Raw genomic sequence first — 19,031 nt, forward strand, 5'->3', positions numbered from 1 at the left:
TGTTACCAGCAAATTGGTCAGGTATCTGTTATCCTGCTCAGCTTTTCCCACAATTCTGGGTGCTTCAATCCCTCCCACGAAATCGCCTCCGTAATTTCAGGCGAAAAAGGAGGGACTTGCCAGATGCTAAATGGTATGTGGATAACATAAGCCCCCTAACTTGGGAAGAATGCTGTTGACATTTCTTTAGTCCCAGTAGGGGGGGGTAATCCACCATGCAAAAAGGCTTTTAAGGTTACAAGCGGTGGTTGAGATCATGGCCAACGAAACAGGAGAGAGCTTAAAAGCTCTAGCCAAAGAAGCAGGAGCTGTCCGACAAGTGGCCCTCCAAAACCGTTGGGCATTAGATACAATACTGGCAGCCAAAGGAGGGACCTGTGCTCTAATTGGAACAGAATGCTGTGTATACATACCTGATAATACTAATGAGGTAATAAATTGTGCTAGCCATCTGGAGCAAATTGCATACCTTCTCCATGAAGAACCAAGTTCCTTGTGGAAATGGATAAGTAACTTATTCAATTTCTCTAGTCTGGGAAACTGGTTGTTTCAAGGAATCCTGACTATCCTATTTGGAATTCTAATAATCTTTGTGTGTTTTCAATTGATTTCTTGTTGTATCCAAAACTGCACAAGACACACCATCCATCAGGTTACCCCTAACCAGAATGCTAATCTAATGTTGTTAAATGTCACCAGTGGAAGTAATGAAAAAGAACGATTGATGTATGGAATCCAGTAAGTCATTGGTCATGGGCGTAGCCTTGACCAAAAGGGGGGATTGTGGAAGTATAACATTGTATAAGTATAACGTTGTATAAGGGGACATGCTGGATACATTGTATATGAGAGGGCATGCCAAAACATGTTACAAAGTATCTGAGGGAGCACACGTAGGGACAGTTAGCTTTTGAATGGAGAAGCAATTAAGATACAGCCAGCACATCTAAGAAGCAGGCATCAGAATGGAAGGTGTGAAGGGCAATTAGTTAAGTTAACTGGAAGCTGTTAAAGGAGATTGTTAAGGGTGGCAGGTAATTGGAGATACGTGACTGGTCTCAGCGATCTCGAAGGGTGGTGACTAAAATCTTTTTCTTCTTTTGTCTGTAACTTCTCTGTAACTTGTTCTCCAAAAAACTGTATAAATTAAAAGACACAAGCCCCACTCGGGGAGCTCACTTCTAAATGTATTAGCAGAGCAGCTTTGCTAATAAAACAGAGTGGTCTGATAAATTGTGAGTCTGAGTCAAACTTTGACACCCATATTGCCCAACACCTCCACTCCTGCCAGACGTTGCCGCAAGGAGCTTGGCTAACTCAGGGAATTACAGACTGTACGAACCACCCCACACCCCAGCTCTCTCCCCACAAACACCAAACAACTGATTCACCCGCCTCAAAGCCTCCCTCTGCTTCCTGCAGCCCCATTCCCAAAGCACCCAGCACCATCCCCACTCCGGTGCTTCCCCCACACAGACAGACCTCTCCCCCACAATGCTCAAGTGAGTTTTCCTGCAATTTTTTTTAATGCTGCAGAGTTCCAATCAAGGTCCATCACGGATTCCCATCCCACCTGGCTTCACTGGTGGTCTGAGCATTCTCTGTAAAGTCGACATTTACAGTGTTTCCCCTGTGGAGTCTCCAATGTTTCAGAAGGGCCGAGCTCTGCCTGAATCTTTTCCCACATTCGGGGCATTTATAGGGACTGTCTCCCGTGTGGGTTCTCTGATGTCTAATAAGATGGGAGCTGTTGGTGAAGCTGTTCCCACAGTCAGAGCAGTTATAGGGCCTCTCTCCCGTGTGGATTCTCCGATGCTTAGTAAGGGCTGAGCTCTGACTGAACCTCCTCCCGCAGTCAGAGCAGTTATAGGGCCTCTCTCCCGTGTGCACTCTCCGATGCGTAATAAGGGTTGAGCTGCTAGTGAAGCTTTTCCCACAGTCGGGGCATTTATAAGGTTTCTCTCCCCGGTGGATCCGCCCGTGGGCAGCAAGGTTGGTGCTCCGAGAGAAGCTTTTCCCACAGTCTTTGCAATTGTAGAGTTTCTCTCCCGTGTGGATCCTCTGATGCTTGAGAAGGTCAGCACTCACAATGAAACTTTCCCCACAGTCACATTTATAGGGTCTCTCTCCTCTGTGGATGCTCCTGTGCGCAGACAGGGCCGAGCGCTGGCTGAAACTCTTCCCGCAGTCGGGGCATTTATAGGGTTTCTCTCCCGTGTGGATCCTCTGGTGGGTGACAAGGGATGAGCTGTTACTGAAGCTTTTCCCACAGCCTTTGCATCTGTAAGGTCTCTCTCCCGTGTGGATCCTCTGATGAACAGTCAGGGCTGAGCTGACACAGAAGCTTTGCCCACACTCAGGGCATTTATATGGCCTCTCTTGCAAGTGTAGTCTCTGATGTTTAAGAAGGGTGGAGCTCTGCCGGAAGCTTTGCTCACATTCGGGGCATTTATAGGGTCTCTCTCCGGTGTGGATCCTCCGATGTGCCGTGAGGTTTGAGCTCACTCTGAAGCTCTTCCCACAGTCAGGGCATTTATAGGGTCTCTCTCCCGTGTGCACTCTTCTATGTTTATTAAGATCCGAGCTCATGCAGAAGCTTTTCCCACAATCTTTACATCGATAGTGTTCCCCTTCCACGTGGATTCTCCTGTGTACAGAGAGGGCTGAGCTCCAGGCAAATCTTTCCCCGCAATAGTCGCATTTGTAAGGTGTCTCTCCCGTGTGTATTCTCTTGTGTTCAGTAAGGATGGAGCTCCGCATGAAGCTTTTCCCACAGTCCTCACATGTAAAGGGTTTCTCTCCCGTGTGACATCTCCAGTGTGTGATAAGCTGTGCCCTCCAATTGAAGCCTTTCCCACAGTCGGCACACTTATGTGGCTTCTCTCCTGTGTGGATTCGCTGATGAATGGCAAGGCGTGAGCTCCAGTGGAAGCTTTTCCCACAGTCGGGGCATTTATAAGACTGACTCGCACTGGCTTTTTCCTTTTCATGATTCTGGGAAACTTCCCCTTTGGTGCTTCCTGATAACATCCCATGCAGGTCCATTCGCTCGGGACTTTCCTGCTGAGGACTCTCATCTTCATTCTCCCTGCTGAACCCATCAGCTCCCTTCTGAATCCAGACATGAGTCATTCCCTGTGCTGCAAAGGTGAATGGCAAATACGGGTAAAACAAAACAAAACAAACCAGCTGATAAGCTCAATACCCAGCCAGCGAAGGAGAAGGAGCAGAGGGACCAATTCTTCCTCCTCAGCCCACCTGAACGTGGAGGAGAGGTCACTACTGGCTGGTCTCAGTCAGGATGGGTGACAGGCCATATGTCTGCCATGAGGCTATGACACCTGCTAGCTACTTTTCTGACTGAGCTGAGAAGAGGCAGGGGTCAGAGCGCTTACAGGGGCATTGGCAGTTTTGGGGTTTGGTTTGACTTATTCCTTACCTATGTGGGAGTCGCTCAGTGTCTCCTTTTCTGAAGAATCTTGAGGGTCTGGGGCACTGGGTTCTTCCCCTTGGTCCATGTGGGAAATAAGGTCTGGTGAGGTGGTCGCGGGCGGGGAGGGGGCAGGAGGAGGGTCCTGCTCATAGGATGGAAAGGGGTGATTATCAGAGTTTGTTATAGCTCCATTAACCATTTCCCAGAGAGAACATCCCACCCGGTCCCATCCAGCCTCTTTCTTTCCAGGAGGGATATTTCATCCTCAAAGATGGGGAAATGTTCATGAAGACCCCATGGGAAAGCCTAGTGACTGGAGGGAAACATGTTGTGTGTCTCCTGGAATAAACTTAGGGATCCCCAAACATGGGGCATTGATTACTTGGGCAGAGAGCAGATAATAAGCCACTTGTCACAACACTGCAGAAGGCCAGAGAACCTCAGTAGATGTGGTATATCTTGACTGCAATACAGAGAACCTCAGGGGAGGGAACCAGAGAACCTCAGGAGAGGGAACCAGCCCAAGGCAGGGGACACAAGGAGTCTGTGTCTATTTAAGCCCTGTGGATATTCAGATACTCATATGAATAGGACAGATAGGGAGTATGGCAAGAGACCACCCTGGCTTCACCAGGAGATCTTGATTGATCTGAAACTCAAAAAAGAGTCCTACAAAAAGTGGAAACTAGGTCAAATTACAAAGCATGAATATAAACAAATAACACAAGCATGTAAGGACAAAATTAGGAAGACTAAGGCACAAAACGAGATTAAACTAGCTAGAGACGAAGGGTGACAAGAAAACATTCTACAAATACATTAGAAGCAAGAGGGAGATGAAGGACAGAGTAGGCCGGTTACTCAATGAGGGGAGAAAGACAATAACAGAAAATGTGGAAATGGCAGAGGTGCTCAATGACTTCTTTGTTTCAGTTTTCACCAAGAAGGTTAGTAGCGATTGGACGTCAAACATAGTGAATGCCAGTGAAAATGACATAGGATCAGAGGCTAAAATATGGAAAGAACAAGTTAAAAATTACTTAGAAGAGTTAGATGTCTTCAAGTCACCATGGCCTGATTAAATACATCCTAGAATACTCAAGGAGCTGACTGAGGAGATATCTGAGCCATTAGCAATTATCTTTGAAAAGTCATGGAAGACAGGAGAGATTCCAGAGGACTGGAAAAGGGCAATTATAGTGCCAATCTATAAAAAGGGAAATAAGGACAACCTGGGGAATTACAGACCAGTCAGCTTAACTTCAGTATCCGGAAAAATAATGGAGCAAATAATTAAGCAATCACTGTGCAAACACCTAGAAGATAATAAGGTGATAAGTAACAGTCAGCATGGATTTGTCAAGAACCAACCTAATAGCTTTCTTTGACCGGGTAATAAGCCTTGTGAATGGCAGAAAGCAGTAAATGTGGTATATCTTGACTGTAATACGGCTTTTGAGACTGTCTTGCATGACCTTTTCATAAACAAACAAGGGAAATACAACCGAGATGGAGCTACTATAAGGTGACTGCATAACTGATTGGAAAACCATCACCACAGAGTAGTTATCAGTGGTTCACAGTCAAGTTGGAAGGGCATATCAAGTAGGGTCCCACAGGGATTATATCTGGGTACAGTTGTCTTCAATATCTTCATCAATGATTTAGATAATGGCATAGAGCAGAGGTGGCCAACCTGTGGCTCCTGAGCCACATGAAGCTCTTCAGAAGTTAATATGCGGCTCCTTGTATAGACACTGATTCCAGGGATGGAGCTACAGGTGCCAACTTTCCAATGTGCCGGGAGGTGCTCACTGCTCAACCTTTGGCTCTGCCACAGGCCCTGCCCCCACTCCACCCCTTCCAGGGCCCTCTCCTGAGCCTTCCATAACCTCACTCCTTCCCCCTACCCCCCCCCCCCCAGAGCCTCCTGCATGCTGTTCGGGAGGTGCACAGAGGGAGGGGGAGGCGCCGGTCGGCGGGGCTGCCGGTGGGTGAGAGGCGTGGGGAGCAGGGGTGGGGGAGCTGATGCGGGCCGCTGACGAATTACTGTGGCTCTTTGGCAATGTACATTGGTAAATTCTGGCTCCTTCTCAGGCTCAGGTTGGCCACCCCTGGCATAGAGAGCACACTTATAAAGTTTGTAGACAATACCAAGCTGGGAGGGGTTGCAAGTTCTTTGGAGGCTAGGATTAAAATTCAAAATGATATGGACAAACTGGAGAAACGGTCTGAAGTAAATAGGATGACATTCAATAAGGACAAATGCAAAGTACTCCACTTAGGAAGGAACAATCACTTGCACACATTCAAAATGGGAAATGACTGCCAAGGAAGGAGTACTGTGGAAAGGGATCTGGGGGTCATAGTGGACCACAAGCTAAATATGAGTCAACGATGTAACACTGTTGCAAAAAAAAAAAAAAAAACATTATTCTGATATGTATTCGCATGAGTGTTGAAAGCAAAACACGAGAAATACTTCTTCCGCTCTACTTCATGCTGATTAGGCCTCAGCTGGAATATTGTGTCCAGTCAAGGGAAATACCAAATTTTTACATTTCTTTCTGATCTGGAACAAATTTAAAAAACACAGAATTTTCCCTGAAATTCCAGTTTCACACAGCTCTAACTACAGTGACTGATACTTTAAAAAAAAAAATCCTGGGATAAAATCATGTTTCCTTTGCTCTGTTCCCTAAATTTTGTAAACCTAATAGTTCTTCAGTTGTCCATACAGTCTTTTAGAAAATATTAGAATACTTGTGTACTTCTAATATTTAAAAAAAAAGAAGAAAACCAAAGTCTCTTTCAGATCCTTTTTCATTGAGCACAAGGGGGGAAATTGGTCATGAACCCAACTGTTTTTTGGGTAACCTTTAAAAATTGTGGGTACATAGAATCATAGAACTGGAAGGGACCTTGCTCATCTAGTTCAGTCCCCTGCACTCGTGGCAGGACTAAGTATTATCTAGACCATCCCTGACAGGTGTTTGTCCAACCTGCTCTCAAAAATTCTCCAATGATGGAGATTCCACAACCTCCCTAGACAATTTATTCCAGTGCTTAACCACCTTGACAGTTAGGAAGTTTTTCCTAATGTCCAACCTAATGCCTTGTCTGAATTATAGTTCAGCAACTGTCAGGCAGGATTTGGTCACAACTATGTGCTTGATAAAGCTCTAGTTACATCCCTCTGCCACTAGTTAGTGACACTAATAAATAAAATGCTGACGAGAAAGGGAAAGTATGCACATTATGGTCTGAAATTTATATTTTGGGGGATAAAATCTGACAGGCCTGTTCTCTCCAATGAAACATTGCTATTTTCCAGGAAGTTATGAAAGCATGGGTGTGTCCAACAGAAATATTATTTAGAGAAACACAGACTTTTCTGAAGCATGAGAGTCTGAAATTTGATAGGCTCTTTCTCCCCAGTCAAACATGATTTTTGAAGCTATTATGAAGTGATGTGAGTGTTAAAGATTTAAAAAAAAATACAGACTATCTGGCAGCAGAAATATCCCTTTAACAGCTGAACATTCAGGATCCTTCTACTCTGATGTGCCCTTGATAAGGAATAACCACTGAATGCCCCCATCCTCCCAAGTGATCTGTGCAGATCATTTCAGTGGGGATGGGTGGGTAACATTTTTACAAGGTAGGAAGAAAGTAACACTGTCCAAATCCTTTTACTCCTGATGTGCATGATAGAGCAAACACTTCCCTACTGGCACTTCACAACCACAGAGGTTTATCTATCAAACCAAAATTTGAGAGGACCCCACTGCTTATCTTAGAGAGGTTGGTAGTGGGGTTATATTTGTAAATGAAGAATAAGAACATATGAACGGCCATACAAGGTCATACCAAAGGTCCATCTAGCCCAGTATCCTGTCTTCCAACTGTGGCCATGGCAAGGTGCCCCAGAGTGAATGAACAGAACAGATAAGTTAAGTGATCCATCCCCTGTCGCCCATTCCCAACTTCTGGCTATTACCAGCAGGAGAGTGAGTTTGTGGGGGGGGGGGGGGGGTGGAGGGTGAGAAAACCTGGATTTGTGCTGGAAATGGCCCAACTTGATGATCACTTTAGATAAGCTATTACCAGCAGGACAGTGGGGTGGGAGGAGGTATTGTTTCATGATCTCTGTGTGTATATAAAGTCTGCTGCAGTTTCCACGGTATGCATCCGATGAAGTGAGCTGTAGCTCACGAAAGCTCATGCTCAAATAAATTGGTTAGTCTCTAAGGTGCCACAAGTCCTCCTTTTCTTTTTACCTTATCTAGTTCTTTTTTGAACCCTGTTATAGTCTTGACCTTCACAACATTCTCTGGCAAAGAGTTCCACAGGTTGACTGTGCATTGTGTGAAGAAATATTTCCTTTTGTTTGTTTTAAACCTTCTGCTTATTAATTTTACTTGGTGACCCCTAGTTCTTGTATTATTAGAAGGAGCAAATAACAATTCCTTATTTACTTTCTCTGCATCAGTCATGATTTTATAGACCTCTATCATATCCCCCCTTAGCTGTCTATTTTCCAAGCTGAAAAATCCCAGTCTCATTAGTCTCTCCTTGTATGGAAGCTGTTCCACACCCCTAATAATTTTTTGTTGCCTTTTCTGAACCTTTTCCAATTCCAATATATCTTTTTTGAGATGGGGCGACCATATCTGCACGCAGTATTCAAGATGTGGGCGTTGCATGGATTTATAGAGAGGCAATATGTCTTATTTTCTGTCTTATTATCTATCCCTTTCTTAATGATTCTCAACATTCTGTTCGCTTTGTTGACTGCTGCTGCACACTGAGTGGATGTTTTCAGAGAACCATCCACAATGACTCCAAGATCTCTCTTGAGTGTTAACAGCTAATTTAGACCCCATCATTTTATATGTATAGTTGGGATTATGTTTTCCAATGTGCATTACTTTGAATTGGTCAACATTACATTTCATCTGCCATTTTGTTGCCCCGTCACCCACTTTTGTGAGATCCCTTTCCTAATGATTCCCAACATTCTGATTGCTTTTTTGACAGCAGCTGCGCCTTTAACCAACCCCACCCCACCCCCTCCATCACTACTGCACACACACTCTCCCCTCTCCTGTGAGCCACCCCTTTGTCTCTCCCCTGTTGTTCACCTAACTTCAGAGATGATTAAACTGACCACATTTCACACTGTCTCTCTACTTCTCTGTCATATTTTTCACCCTTAACCTTCCTGACAACCCTACCCTCCCTCAGACAAAAAGGGGACACCCCCTTGGGGAGGGGAGTCTGTTGATGGTGCCCCTTAAGTCCCACTTCTTCCTCCCCAATTTCCCCATCTGAAGCCACCACCCCGCAACTTTGCCCCTAGGACAGATCCTGACCAGTGCTCAGAGCAGACTGAGACCAGAAGCAGCAGCAGCCTTGCTGTTAAGGCAGCTCCAATCCCTTCGGCAGGCGCATTAAACAAGGGAGCAGATTCCCAGGGGCCGTTGGTGCGGAGCCACTTTCCTGCCCGGCCCCAGCCCTTTCCCCGGGTCTCTCCCCTCACCTGCAGGCTCCGGCTCAGGGGCTGGTGTCGGCAGAGCCCGGGGCTGGTTCCGGCCCCCGGAGAAAGTCCCCCGGCTGGGCCCAGAGGGGGTTAATGCAGGGCTCTCCCCAGCACAGACGCAGCTGGGAGGGGAGCAGTAGCGGCTCAGCCCGGGCTCCCAAGGTTGGCAGCAGAAGCCGCTTCTTCTAACAGCCGAGCTGATGAGCAGCTCCCAGGCAAGGGGATGATGCCGAGACTCTGATCCCTCTCTTCTTTCCTCTCCCCCTCCCCTTCCTCCCACACCAGCCACCCGCTCTCAGCCGCACACCGCTCCCTTCCTGTGCGTCCCTCCATAGCGACTCGGGCTGCAACCGCCCCTGGGGCTTTCTCGGGTTGGACCCGAACCTTCCCAGACCCTGGGGTTAGAACCCAGGCGTCCGGTCTCCCCAGCCCTGCCGCTCCCCTTCCCTTTCCCCCAGCCTGGCTCTCTCCTCCCGCTCCCCCAGTGGATCTGCAGACCCGGCTGCCTGGGATCAGGGTGTTTTCTCTCCCCTCCAGGCTGACTTTTGTCTCAATGCTCCCAGTGTCACAAAGACCCTGGCGGGGGCCCCCAGAACATGAGCCAATCCCTGGCGAGGAGACGCCTCTCCATTTCCCACCACAACCTCGCCTTGCCCCCCTCGCCCCCAACCCCAGCAGAGACTAGAGCCCTTTGTATGTGCGGAGCAGCCATGGCCGGTAACGGGAGCCCAGGGCCGAGCCTGCCAGATACGCTCTCCTCCTGCCCCGTGTGCCTGGAATATTTCATAGATGCCAGCTGTGGGCACAACATCTGCCCGCGGGCCTGCATCCCACACCCCCTGGAGGAACCGGAGTGGAGCCCTTGCTGTCCTAGATGCCAGAAGCCCGTCCTGCATGTTTCATGTGCCACATACTGGGTAATAATAACGTGAGTGTGGGATACCATGCTTGTAAAACTGAGGCAGAGAAGTATTGACAGAAGTGCTGCAGCTGCAGCTGGCATGCTAGCCATGTGCACACAGACTGACTGCTGCCTGGTGCTTCCTTCCTTCCTGCGGGGCCCTGGCTCCTCCTTCAAAGTTCCCTGCAGGAGGCTCTGTGGAGCGTGGTGGGGATGATGCTATTGCCCACCGAAGCATTTGAAAATCAAGAGATTGACTTAAGAATCGTGAGATTTTTAAAAAAAAATAACACACGTGGATATCTCTTTATTTTAGAGTGACCATATTCCCAAAGGGAAAATGGGAGATGGCACGGGGCTGGCCCCAGCCACTTGCCTGAGCCACTCCCGCCCTGTGTGGGACTGGCCCCAGCTACTCGCCTGAGCCCTGCCCCCCTCCCCTCCCCGCGCAAGGCTCGCTTCACTGCTTGCCAGAGCCCTGCCTGCCCCCTGCCTAAGCCCTGTCTCCCGACCGCATGTTCCTCCACACCCCACTTATTTGACAAAAGTGGCATTTGTCCCATTTGCTCTTGCCATCTGATCAAGTTGGCAAGAGCAAATGGGACAAATGCCCACTTTTGCCAAAAATGTTGGGACGGGCGGGACACAGCTTAAAAAAGGGGACTGTCCCGGCCGAAACGGAACGTATGGTCACCCTTTTCTATTTTCTTTCTGGCTTTTGAGCCTTGAAGGTTCACCACGTTGATGCTTTTTAATTGCAACCATAAGGATGAGAAACTTAATTTTTGTAGAAAGTGAAAGCTGAGAGTCTGGTGTAGTCACACGACTCCAGGTTCTGGGGCCTTAGGGGAAAAATCACAATACATCATGAGACTCAAATCAGAAGAGCTGGCCATATGGGAATCATCAGGCAGCTCAGTGCATGGGGTGGGGGAGAGGAGCGAGCAGAGGTGGGACATGAGGTAGACCCAGGGAAGTGCTGACAGTGTCCTGCCAAGGGGATCAGGAACCCATCTCCGTGGTTTGCTCCAGGGACCCTGAGTTCCCCCTGTGGGGCCCAGAGCGGGGGATGACCCAAGGCACTAAGGTGAGAAGCGATGGGCTAGTCACAAACTAGAGAGAACAGCCCTTGCTGCAGGGTGGGTGTGACTGAACCAGGGAGAGGCTGGGGCTGGGGTCGGGAGATGAAGGTGGGGAGCTATAGCCCAATGCCCACTGCAGAGCATGGTGCCAAGTCTCAGCCTCTCCCCACCCCCACTTCCGAAAGTAAGCGGATATTCATAGTGGGTCATCTTAATGTGGGGGGTGTTTGTTTGGAGCTAGGATGTGTGGGTACAGTGTGTGTGGGGGCCGGGGGAATTGAACACATGGGGTTTTTAAGAGCTGGGATTTTGGTTGGGGGGGTATTTGGCTTTGGGGTGATGGGGATGTGGGATACATTGATGGTGTGCACCCAGGGTCTCTGGAGAAGATATGGGGTGTGTGGCAATATTTGGAGCTGGGCTTGGGGGCATGTCAGGGGGTTGGGAAGGAGTTTGGAACTGTGGGGGGGAGGAGGATGTTGAGGAGGGGAGGGTCGGCAGGTTTTGGAGCTGTGCTTTTGTGCTGTATCATTACTACTTCCAGTTCTCTCTGTTTATGTAAGGACAATCCAGCCCCTTATTGCCATCCCCTCTCCCATCTGCTGTAGCTTTAAAGCAGTGATAGTCAGTGGTTTAGGAGCCAAATTAGTGATCACTATTAGCCAAAAGAGCCACAGTTGTGTGAATTCATTGTTTCATTTACTATAGTACTATATAGTCATATTTAAACAGTATGACAGGGGAAATATATATATATATAGCCCTACTTAATTTACAATTTTGCGGAAATTGTGGATCCCACAATATTAGACTTCCACCACAATTTTGGTGCTGAATTCAGGTGTATGTATGTTATCTTTTAACAGTCAGCCTCACTGACAGCCCTGGGCGGCCAGGGCTCCGGCTGTCATCCCCTTGCATGGCAGGGCTCCAGCTGTCAGCCCCAGACAGCCAGGACTCTCGCTATCAGCTATGGGTGGCCAGGGCTTCTGCTGTCAGCCAGCTTTTCCAAATTACCGCAATTAATAAAGGTCCATTATTACTTTTCTGCAATTTTCCATTTCTTGTCCACAACTCAGCTGCAATTATTTGACAATCATCCTATGATTCAAGGAGAGCTTTTATATATATATATATATATATATATATATAATTCTCAAAGCAAATAAGTTAATAACTTAGTGCAAGTTAATGCCATAATTGGTTAATAACATAATAAAAGCATCCTGATTGGTTAATAACATAGATTGGTTAATAATGAAATCACACAGTGTTTTACTATCATGTGCTGCAAAGAGCCGCAGGAGACACATTGAAGAGCCACTTGCAGTTCTCGAGCCTCAGTCTGAGTATCGGTGCTTTAAAGAAAGAAAGCTAAGGGCCAAATCCTGCCCTAGGATCTGTGTGAGTGTGTGCCAGGGATACTGCTGGGCAGAGGGGTCCCTGAAATCTGGCAGCTGTGACACTGTCTGTAAAATCAAATCCTCTTACACCTGACTCCCACCCCCGCTTCTTCCAGGATATGTCGAAAGAGCGGCTGGCCTGTCTGATAAAAGAGAGAGAAGAAGCCAAAGCTGATGAGGAGATGCAAAGTGAGAAGCTGCTGGTAGGTGCCCAGAAACCCTTCCCCAAGGCTTGCCTGGTGTCACAGTACCCTGAGTGACATGGCAACACAGGGCTCGTCCTGCCAGCCCCGTCAGGGAACCATCCCCATTGCAGCCCAGGGAGAAGGGCAGGATCGGTCAGGGGTTGGGTCATGTGATGCCCTCGGAGTGTGAGTGGCTGCCATGTAGGAAAGCGTCTGTCTGCGTCTTGGCCCAGAAAAACCCCTGCCCAAGCTGTTCAGATATTACAGGGACCAGGGCTCCTGTAAAGGTGGCACAGGGCCTCCATAGGAAGAAAATACTGGGTCCTGAAGGGCTCTTTCACTGTCAGAGAAAAGCATAACAAGAACCCATGGCTGGAAGCTGAAGCCAGACAAATTCAAATGAGAAATAAGACACTTTTATAAAAAAGTGAGGGTGATTAACCAGTAGGACAAACTACCAAGGGAAGCGGTGGATTCTCCATCTTTTGATTCCTTCCAATCCAGAGTGGATGTCTTTCTGGAAGACCTGCTTTAGTCAGATACCGGTTGTTGGGTTCAATATAGGAGCCACTGGTTTGAAATTGGACAGTGTGTGATATACCAGAGACCAGCTAGATCAGTGAATCTCAACCTATTTACCATTGTGGGCTGCCCTACACACACCCCCACTCCGTGGCCCTGCCCCCACTCTGCCTGGGCTCTGCCCCGAGGCCCTGCCCTATCTTGGCCTCTTCCCCCCAAGGCCCTGCCCACTGCTTACACGGGGTGGGAGGGGCAGAGAGGAGGGAGCAGGGGGCCAGGAGGGGAGGTGGTGGAGAGGAGCGAGTGATGGGCTGGGCCTCCAGGGCGAAGAGACCGAGCGGGGACGGGGCTTCAGAACGGAGCGTGGGCAGAGCATGAGGTGGGGCTACAGTCCAGGTGCCGGGGACCCTTCTGAGTATGGGCCCTGTGCCATTGTAAACCCAGTGTGACTGGCTGCAGCTGCGTGCTCATTGGGCTGCGGGTTGAGAACCACTGGTCTAGATGATCTAATGGTCCCTCCTAACCTTAAAATCTTGAAGGTAGAGCACCGAAAGGAGATAAAATGTGGGCTGACTGGATGGAGATTTTGGTTCAATGCAAGTTGTGAGATTGAGAGAAAAGTCTATCCTGTTGTCATTAGTGACATGCGGCTCTCCCCTGCCCTGAGCCCTCCATCCTTCCTGTTCTAAGTGAACTTCCCATCATGCACCATAAGGGATCCTGGCTCTGGCCAATATCTCTCCCATCTTGCTGGGAGACAAATGTATGATATTCCCCTGGTTACCATGCCACCCTCTCCCTGTAATTGCAGAAACAGATGGAAGCCGAGAGACAAAGGATCCTCTGCAAATGGAAGGATCTACGTGGGTTTCTGGAGAAGCAGGAGCAGCTGCTGCTGTCCCAGCTGGAAAAGCTGGACAGAACCATTGTCAAGAGAAGGGACGAGAGCATCTCTGAACTGTCCCGGGAGATTTCTCTGCTCAGTGAACTGCTCGATCAGAGGGGAGGAGAGAACAAGCAGGCGCCACTGAGCCAGTCTGTACAGGTGAGACTGTGCTATTGCAATGACAATGCACAGCAATTCTATGGCAGCATCTCAGCACTAGATCCCAAAGCAGGGGGGGTTGGGATCATATTCCCATTTTACACAGGGGAGAAACTGAGATGCCGAGAGAGGCAGGGACTCACCCAAGGTCACACAGTGAGTCTTTGTGAGAACCAGGAATGGGATCCAGGGCTCCTGAGTCCTGTAACCCCAAGACCATCTCTCCCGCCCTGTTAAGCATCTATATGTCCTTACTCTTTGAGAGTGAAATTCCTCCCAGTGCAGAGGGCCCGTGTCAGCCCAAATCAGCCCCTGGGTTAAGTGGGGAAGAGGGGCTTGTGTGGGCTCTTAGCACCATGCGAAGTTCACGCTGAATATCACAAATGTTTTCTTCTTGTGAAGTGCCTGGGTTGCCAGTGAGGACCTCTCAGCAGGGGTTCCCCGGGGGCTGCTGAGAGTAAGGGCATGGCTATACTCGAAACTTGAAAGCGCTGCCGCGGGAGCACTCCTAGTAATCCACCTCCATGAGGGGATTAGTTTAGAGCGCTGGGAGTGCGGCTCCCAGCGCTGGGGCACTGTTTACACTGGTGCTTTACAGTGCTGTAACTTGCTGCACTCAGGGAGGTGTTTTTTCACACCCCTGAGCGAGGAAGTTGCAGTGCTGTAAAGTGCCAGTGTAGCCGTAGCCTAATTATCCCACCTGGATGGGATGGCCGCTGCTCTCTGAGTGTCTGAAATTCCCCAAATAGCTGAGACTCCAACAGCAACTTGCCTGCAGGAGCAGAGGCCTCCCCCAGCCTGGGATACATCCTCTGACTGCCTCTTCTTTCTCTCTCTCTCTCTCTAGGGTGTGGGCAGCTCTGGGAGCAGGTGAGTTCTGGGCTCCGTCTCCCTCATGGTCACTTAGGCTTGGAAACCGCACTGAATACACAGCTGCCCACAGAGCGTGACACACTGGCTTGGGGGGCGTGATCATGTCTCCCCCTAGTGGCTGCCAGTGGCATAGCTAGGAGTGGAAATATGGGTGGGCACCGACTTGTGGGTGGATGGGCAATGACAGACGGTGCTAGCTCGGCTTCTCCCCTGACGCCACACCCTCTTCCTAGCCCTGGTGCCCCCAGACACAGGGCTTCACCTGCCAAGCTGGAAACGCACATGGGGCAGCTCAGAAAATGGCAAGGCAGAGCTGCCGGAGCATAGCTTTCTGAAGGGCGAGTGCGCAGCTCCAGCTTGGATTGCAGGTGCCCCAGGGATGCTCCAGGCTGCTGTGGCAGCACTAAACCCCTGCTCAGATTTGGGCGGGCCTGGATGCTAAGTGTCTACGCGCCTGGCGGCTGCCCCCGTAAGGAGAGAAGCCAGCTACTATCTGACAGCCAATGAGGTTCCTCCTTTAGCTTAAGTGTTATGGGCTTTGTGTGAAAGGACCAGGTTCAAAGAAAGCTCCCAAACTGGCCACTGTTCCTTGCCTCGGTGTCTCCCCACATCCCCATTTTGCCCTGGGCCCACTGAAGGCACAGGGCTCAAGGCAGGTGACACCATCTCATTCTACAAAGCTTATAACCCTGGAGTTTGGGGAGCTGCTGGGCTTGGGTTGTGGACCAGGTCCCTTTGTCACTCCTCCGCCTTTCTCCAGCAGGGAGTACAGGACGCTGCAGAAGCCAGAGTCTGGGTTTGTGGAGCTGGAGAAGAGACTTGGGGATTTCTCTCAGAGAAGTGCCATCCTGCTGGAGCTGCTGCAGGGATTCAAAGGTAAATGGGAGTCTCGTGGTGGCATCTCCTTTGGTTAGAGTAACGGTCGCCCTGGAGAGGAGTCGGTGGCTCTCGTGACATCACTTACCCCGGGCACCATCTTGCGTTCCCCACCTTGGGTGAACTGCCCTTTGCCATGGCAATAGCCCTCGGGGGCTTGCCCTGTCTGGAGCAGCTGCATTGCTGGCCTTGGGCTGCCTTGCTAGTTCATAATTAAAAGCGCAGTTACATTAACGTCCAATTGGAACATCCCCATGAATGCTGGGGCCTGAATTCTCACCTCTCTCGTGCTCTCCTTCCCCTAGAGACTCTGCGACTGGAGCTGGACAGCGACATAGGTATGTGTCTTTCTCTGACGGACCGTGGGGGCTGACGTCAGAGATTTAACCCCGGGGACGTTATTGGAGGCCTGAGGGGAGGCCGTTTCTGTGGGCTCAGCTGGTGGGGTTGAGCAGGCCCCTTGCCCATCATAGAATCATAGAATCATAGAATATCAGGGTTGGAAGGAACCCCAGAAGGTCATTTAGTCCAACACCCTGCTCAAAGCAGGACCAATTCCCAGTTAAATCATCCCAGCCAGGGCTTTGTCAAGCCTGACCTTAAAAACCTCTAAGGAAGGAGATTCTACCACCTCCCTAGGTAACGCATTCCAGTGTTTCACCACCCTCTTAGTGAAAAAGTTTTTCCTAATATCCAATCTAAACCTCCCCCACTGCAACTTGAGACCATTACTCCTCGTTCTGTCATCTGCTACCATTGAGAACAATCTAGAGCCATCCTCTTTGGAACCCCCTTTCAGGTAGTTGAAAGCAGCTATCAAATCCCCCCTCATTCTTCTCTTCTGCAGGCTAAACAATCCCAGCTCCCTCAGCCTCTCCTCATAACTCATGTGTTCCAGACCCCTAATCATTTTTGTTGCCCTTCGCTGGACTCTCTCCAATTTATCCACATCCTTCTTGTAGTGTGGGGCCCAAAACTGGACACAGTACTCCAGATGAGGCCTCACCAATGTCGAATAGAGGGGAACGATCACGTCCCTCGATCTGCTCGCTATACCCCTACTTATACATCCCAAAATGCCATTGGCCTTCTTGGCAACAAGGGCACACTGCTGACTCATATCCAGCTTCTCGTCCACTGTTACCCCTAGGTCCTTTTCCGCAGAACTGCTGCCTAGCCATTCGGTCCCTAGTCTGTAGCTGTGCATTGGGTTCTTCCGTCCTAAGTGCAGGACCCTGCACTTATCCTTATTGAACCTCATCAGATTTCTTTTGGCCCAATCCTCCAATTTGTTTAGGTCCTTCTGTATCCTATCCCTCCCCTCCAGCGTATCTACCACTCCTCCCAGTTTAGTATCATCCGCAAATTTGCTGAGAGTGCAATCCACACCATCCTCCAGATCATTTATGAAGATATTGAACAAAACCGGCCCCAGGACCGACCTTTGGGGCACTCCACTTGATACCGGCTGCCAACTAGACATGGAGCCATTGATCACTACCCGTTGAGCCCGACAATCTAGCCAGCTTTCTACCCACCTTATAGTGCATTCATCCAGCCCATACTTCCTTAACTTGCTGACAAGAATACTGTGGGAGACCGTGTCAAAAGCTTTGCTAAAGTCAAGAAACAATACATCCACTGCTTTCCCTTCATCCACAGAACCAGTAATCTCATCATAAAAGGCGATTAGATTAGTCAGGCATGACCTTCCCTTGGTGAATCCATGCTGGCTGTTCCTGATCACTTTCCTCTCATGCAAGTGCTTCAGGATTGATTCTTTGAGGACCTGCTCCATGATTTTTCCAGGGACTGAGGTGAGGCTGACTGGCCTGTAGTTCCCAGGATCCTCCTTCTTCCCTTTTTTAAAGATTGGCACTACATTAGCCTTTTTCCAGTCATCCGGGACTTCCCCCGTTCGCCACGAGTTTTCAAAGATAATGGCCAATGGCTCTGCAATCACAGCCGCCAATTCCTTCAGCACTCTCGGATGCAACTCGTCCGGCCCCATGGACTTGTGCACGTCCAGCTTTTCTAAATAGTCCCTAACCACCTCTATCTCCACAGAGGGCTGGCCATCTCTTCCCCATTTTGCGATGCCCAGCGCAGCAGTCTGGGAGCTGACCTTGTTAGTGAAAACATCTGTCTTCAAGCCTTCCTGCTTTAATAACCTACATCCGGGACCCCCGTTAATGTCAACATTTCCCATGTCAAACCAGACAAGCAAAACATTCTCAAACGTTAGAGAATCAGGAACGTTCCTCCCTGGGTGCAAACTCTGAGGGGGAGGCATTTTCTGACATTCCCGCCCCATAGCCCCCAGAACCCATGTGAGAAAGATTGTCTCCCCCACACTCTCTCCCATGGGAGAGGAGATTCAGAGACACAATGCAGAGAATAATCCATCCCCATTGTTTCCAAGGGAGAGGCTGGGTGGTAGATACCTCTCTGTGTTATTAAACATGGGCGCACACTCACATAAAACAAGATTTCATGTCTCCCTCCCTTCCCAGGAATAGCTCTCTGCCTGGCAAGAGCTCTGCCTTCAGCACTGTTAGAAATGGGGAAGAGGTTGCACAGCTATGCTCTTCCAGAGTTATAAAATTACCCAGTGTGTAAAGATCCCTGGATCTTGTGCTGGAGCAACAGCACATCTTCCAGGAAACATCTGACTTCCCGCAAAAGATCTCCAGGAACATTTGCCCATCTGTTTGGTTTATACAAGTGTGCCCACCCAGTCAGCACATCTGGAAACAACTCTGTAAAACCCTGGACTCACGTGTTTGCTTTCCCTGGAACAGGTTTTCTAATTCCAAAACCTGACATGATTGCCCGGGTGGAGTGGGGCAAAGAACTCTGGGTGCCCGATCTCCAATGCTGTAAGGAAAGAGAGATCCTGAGAAACATCTGCACAGGTGAGGAATGAGTAACACAGATTGGAGAAACCATCTATCATTGATGTAAACAGCTGGGATTCCCACAAAGGCCCGGCATGCTCATCCAGTGCTACCTCACCTCGCCCAGATGAAGAGGGCCCTAACAAATTCACGGCCATGAAAAACATGTCACGGACCGTGAAATCTGGTCTCCCCCCTGTGAAATCTGGTCTTTTGTGTGCTTTTACCCTGTACTACACAGATTCCACGGGGGGAGACCAGTGTTTCTCAAA

General features: G+C 49.3%; 2 protein-coding genes across 4 annotated transcripts in view; one reads left to right on the plus strand and one right to left on the minus strand.

Annotated features, from left to right (window-relative positions):
• Positions 1-1,503: 1,503 nt before the first annotated feature.
• Positions 1,504-9,415, minus strand: LOC125621774 (uncharacterized). Of its 3 annotated transcripts, XM_048819054.2 has the most exons (3): positions 8,976-9,415; positions 3,440-3,575; positions 1,504-3,140 (listed from the first exon to the last, which is right to left on the minus strand). In XM_048819054.2, the coding sequence occupies exons 2-3, from the start codon at positions 3,516-3,518 to the stop codon at positions 1,555-1,557; spliced, it is 1,665 nt and encodes a 554-aa protein (XP_048675011.2). In that variant the 5' UTR covers positions 3,519-3,575; positions 8,976-9,415; the 3' UTR covers positions 1,504-1,554. The 3 variants fall into 3 exon arrangements, with proteins under 3 accessions (XP_048675011.2, XP_048675012.2, XP_074975496.1); XM_048819055.2 differs by lacking the exon at positions 3,440-3,575; XM_075119395.1 differs by lacking the exon at positions 8,976-9,415 and having other exon boundaries at positions 3,440-5,286.
• A 186-nt stretch (positions 9,416-9,601) lies between these two features.
• LOC125621775 (uncharacterized) overlaps positions 9,602-19,031 on the plus strand; it is a 33,014-nt gene continuing 23,584 nt past the window's right edge. Inside the window, exons 1-7 of the mRNA XM_048819056.2 lie at positions 9,602-9,892; positions 12,478-12,564; positions 13,880-14,113; positions 14,961-14,983; positions 15,747-15,862; positions 16,168-16,200; positions 18,664-18,777. Of these exons, the coding sequence (XP_048675013.2) occupies positions 9,671-9,892; positions 12,478-12,564; positions 13,880-14,113; positions 14,961-14,983; positions 15,747-15,862; positions 16,168-16,200; positions 18,664-18,777 (829 nt within the window). The 5' untranslated portion in view covers positions 9,602-9,670. The remainder of the gene's footprint in view (positions 9,893-12,477; positions 12,565-13,879; positions 14,114-14,960; positions 14,984-15,746; positions 15,863-16,167; positions 16,201-18,663; positions 18,778-19,031) is intronic.

This window comes from Caretta caretta, chromosome 14 (genome assembly GCF_965140235.1).
Source record: "Caretta caretta isolate rCarCar2 chromosome 14, rCarCar1.hap1, whole genome shotgun sequence".
Lineage (NCBI taxonomy): Eukaryota > Metazoa > Chordata > Testudines > Cheloniidae > Caretta > Caretta caretta.

Coding starts and splice junctions, on each gene's coding strand:
- LOC125621774 (XM_075119395.1), bottom strand. CDS start 3,632: ATGGTTAATGGAGCTATAACAAACTCTGATAATCACCCCTTTCCATCC. Junction 3,141..3,439: donor ACTGAGCGACTCCCACATAG/GTAAGGAATAAG, acceptor TCACCTTTGCAG/CACAGGGAATGACTCATGTC.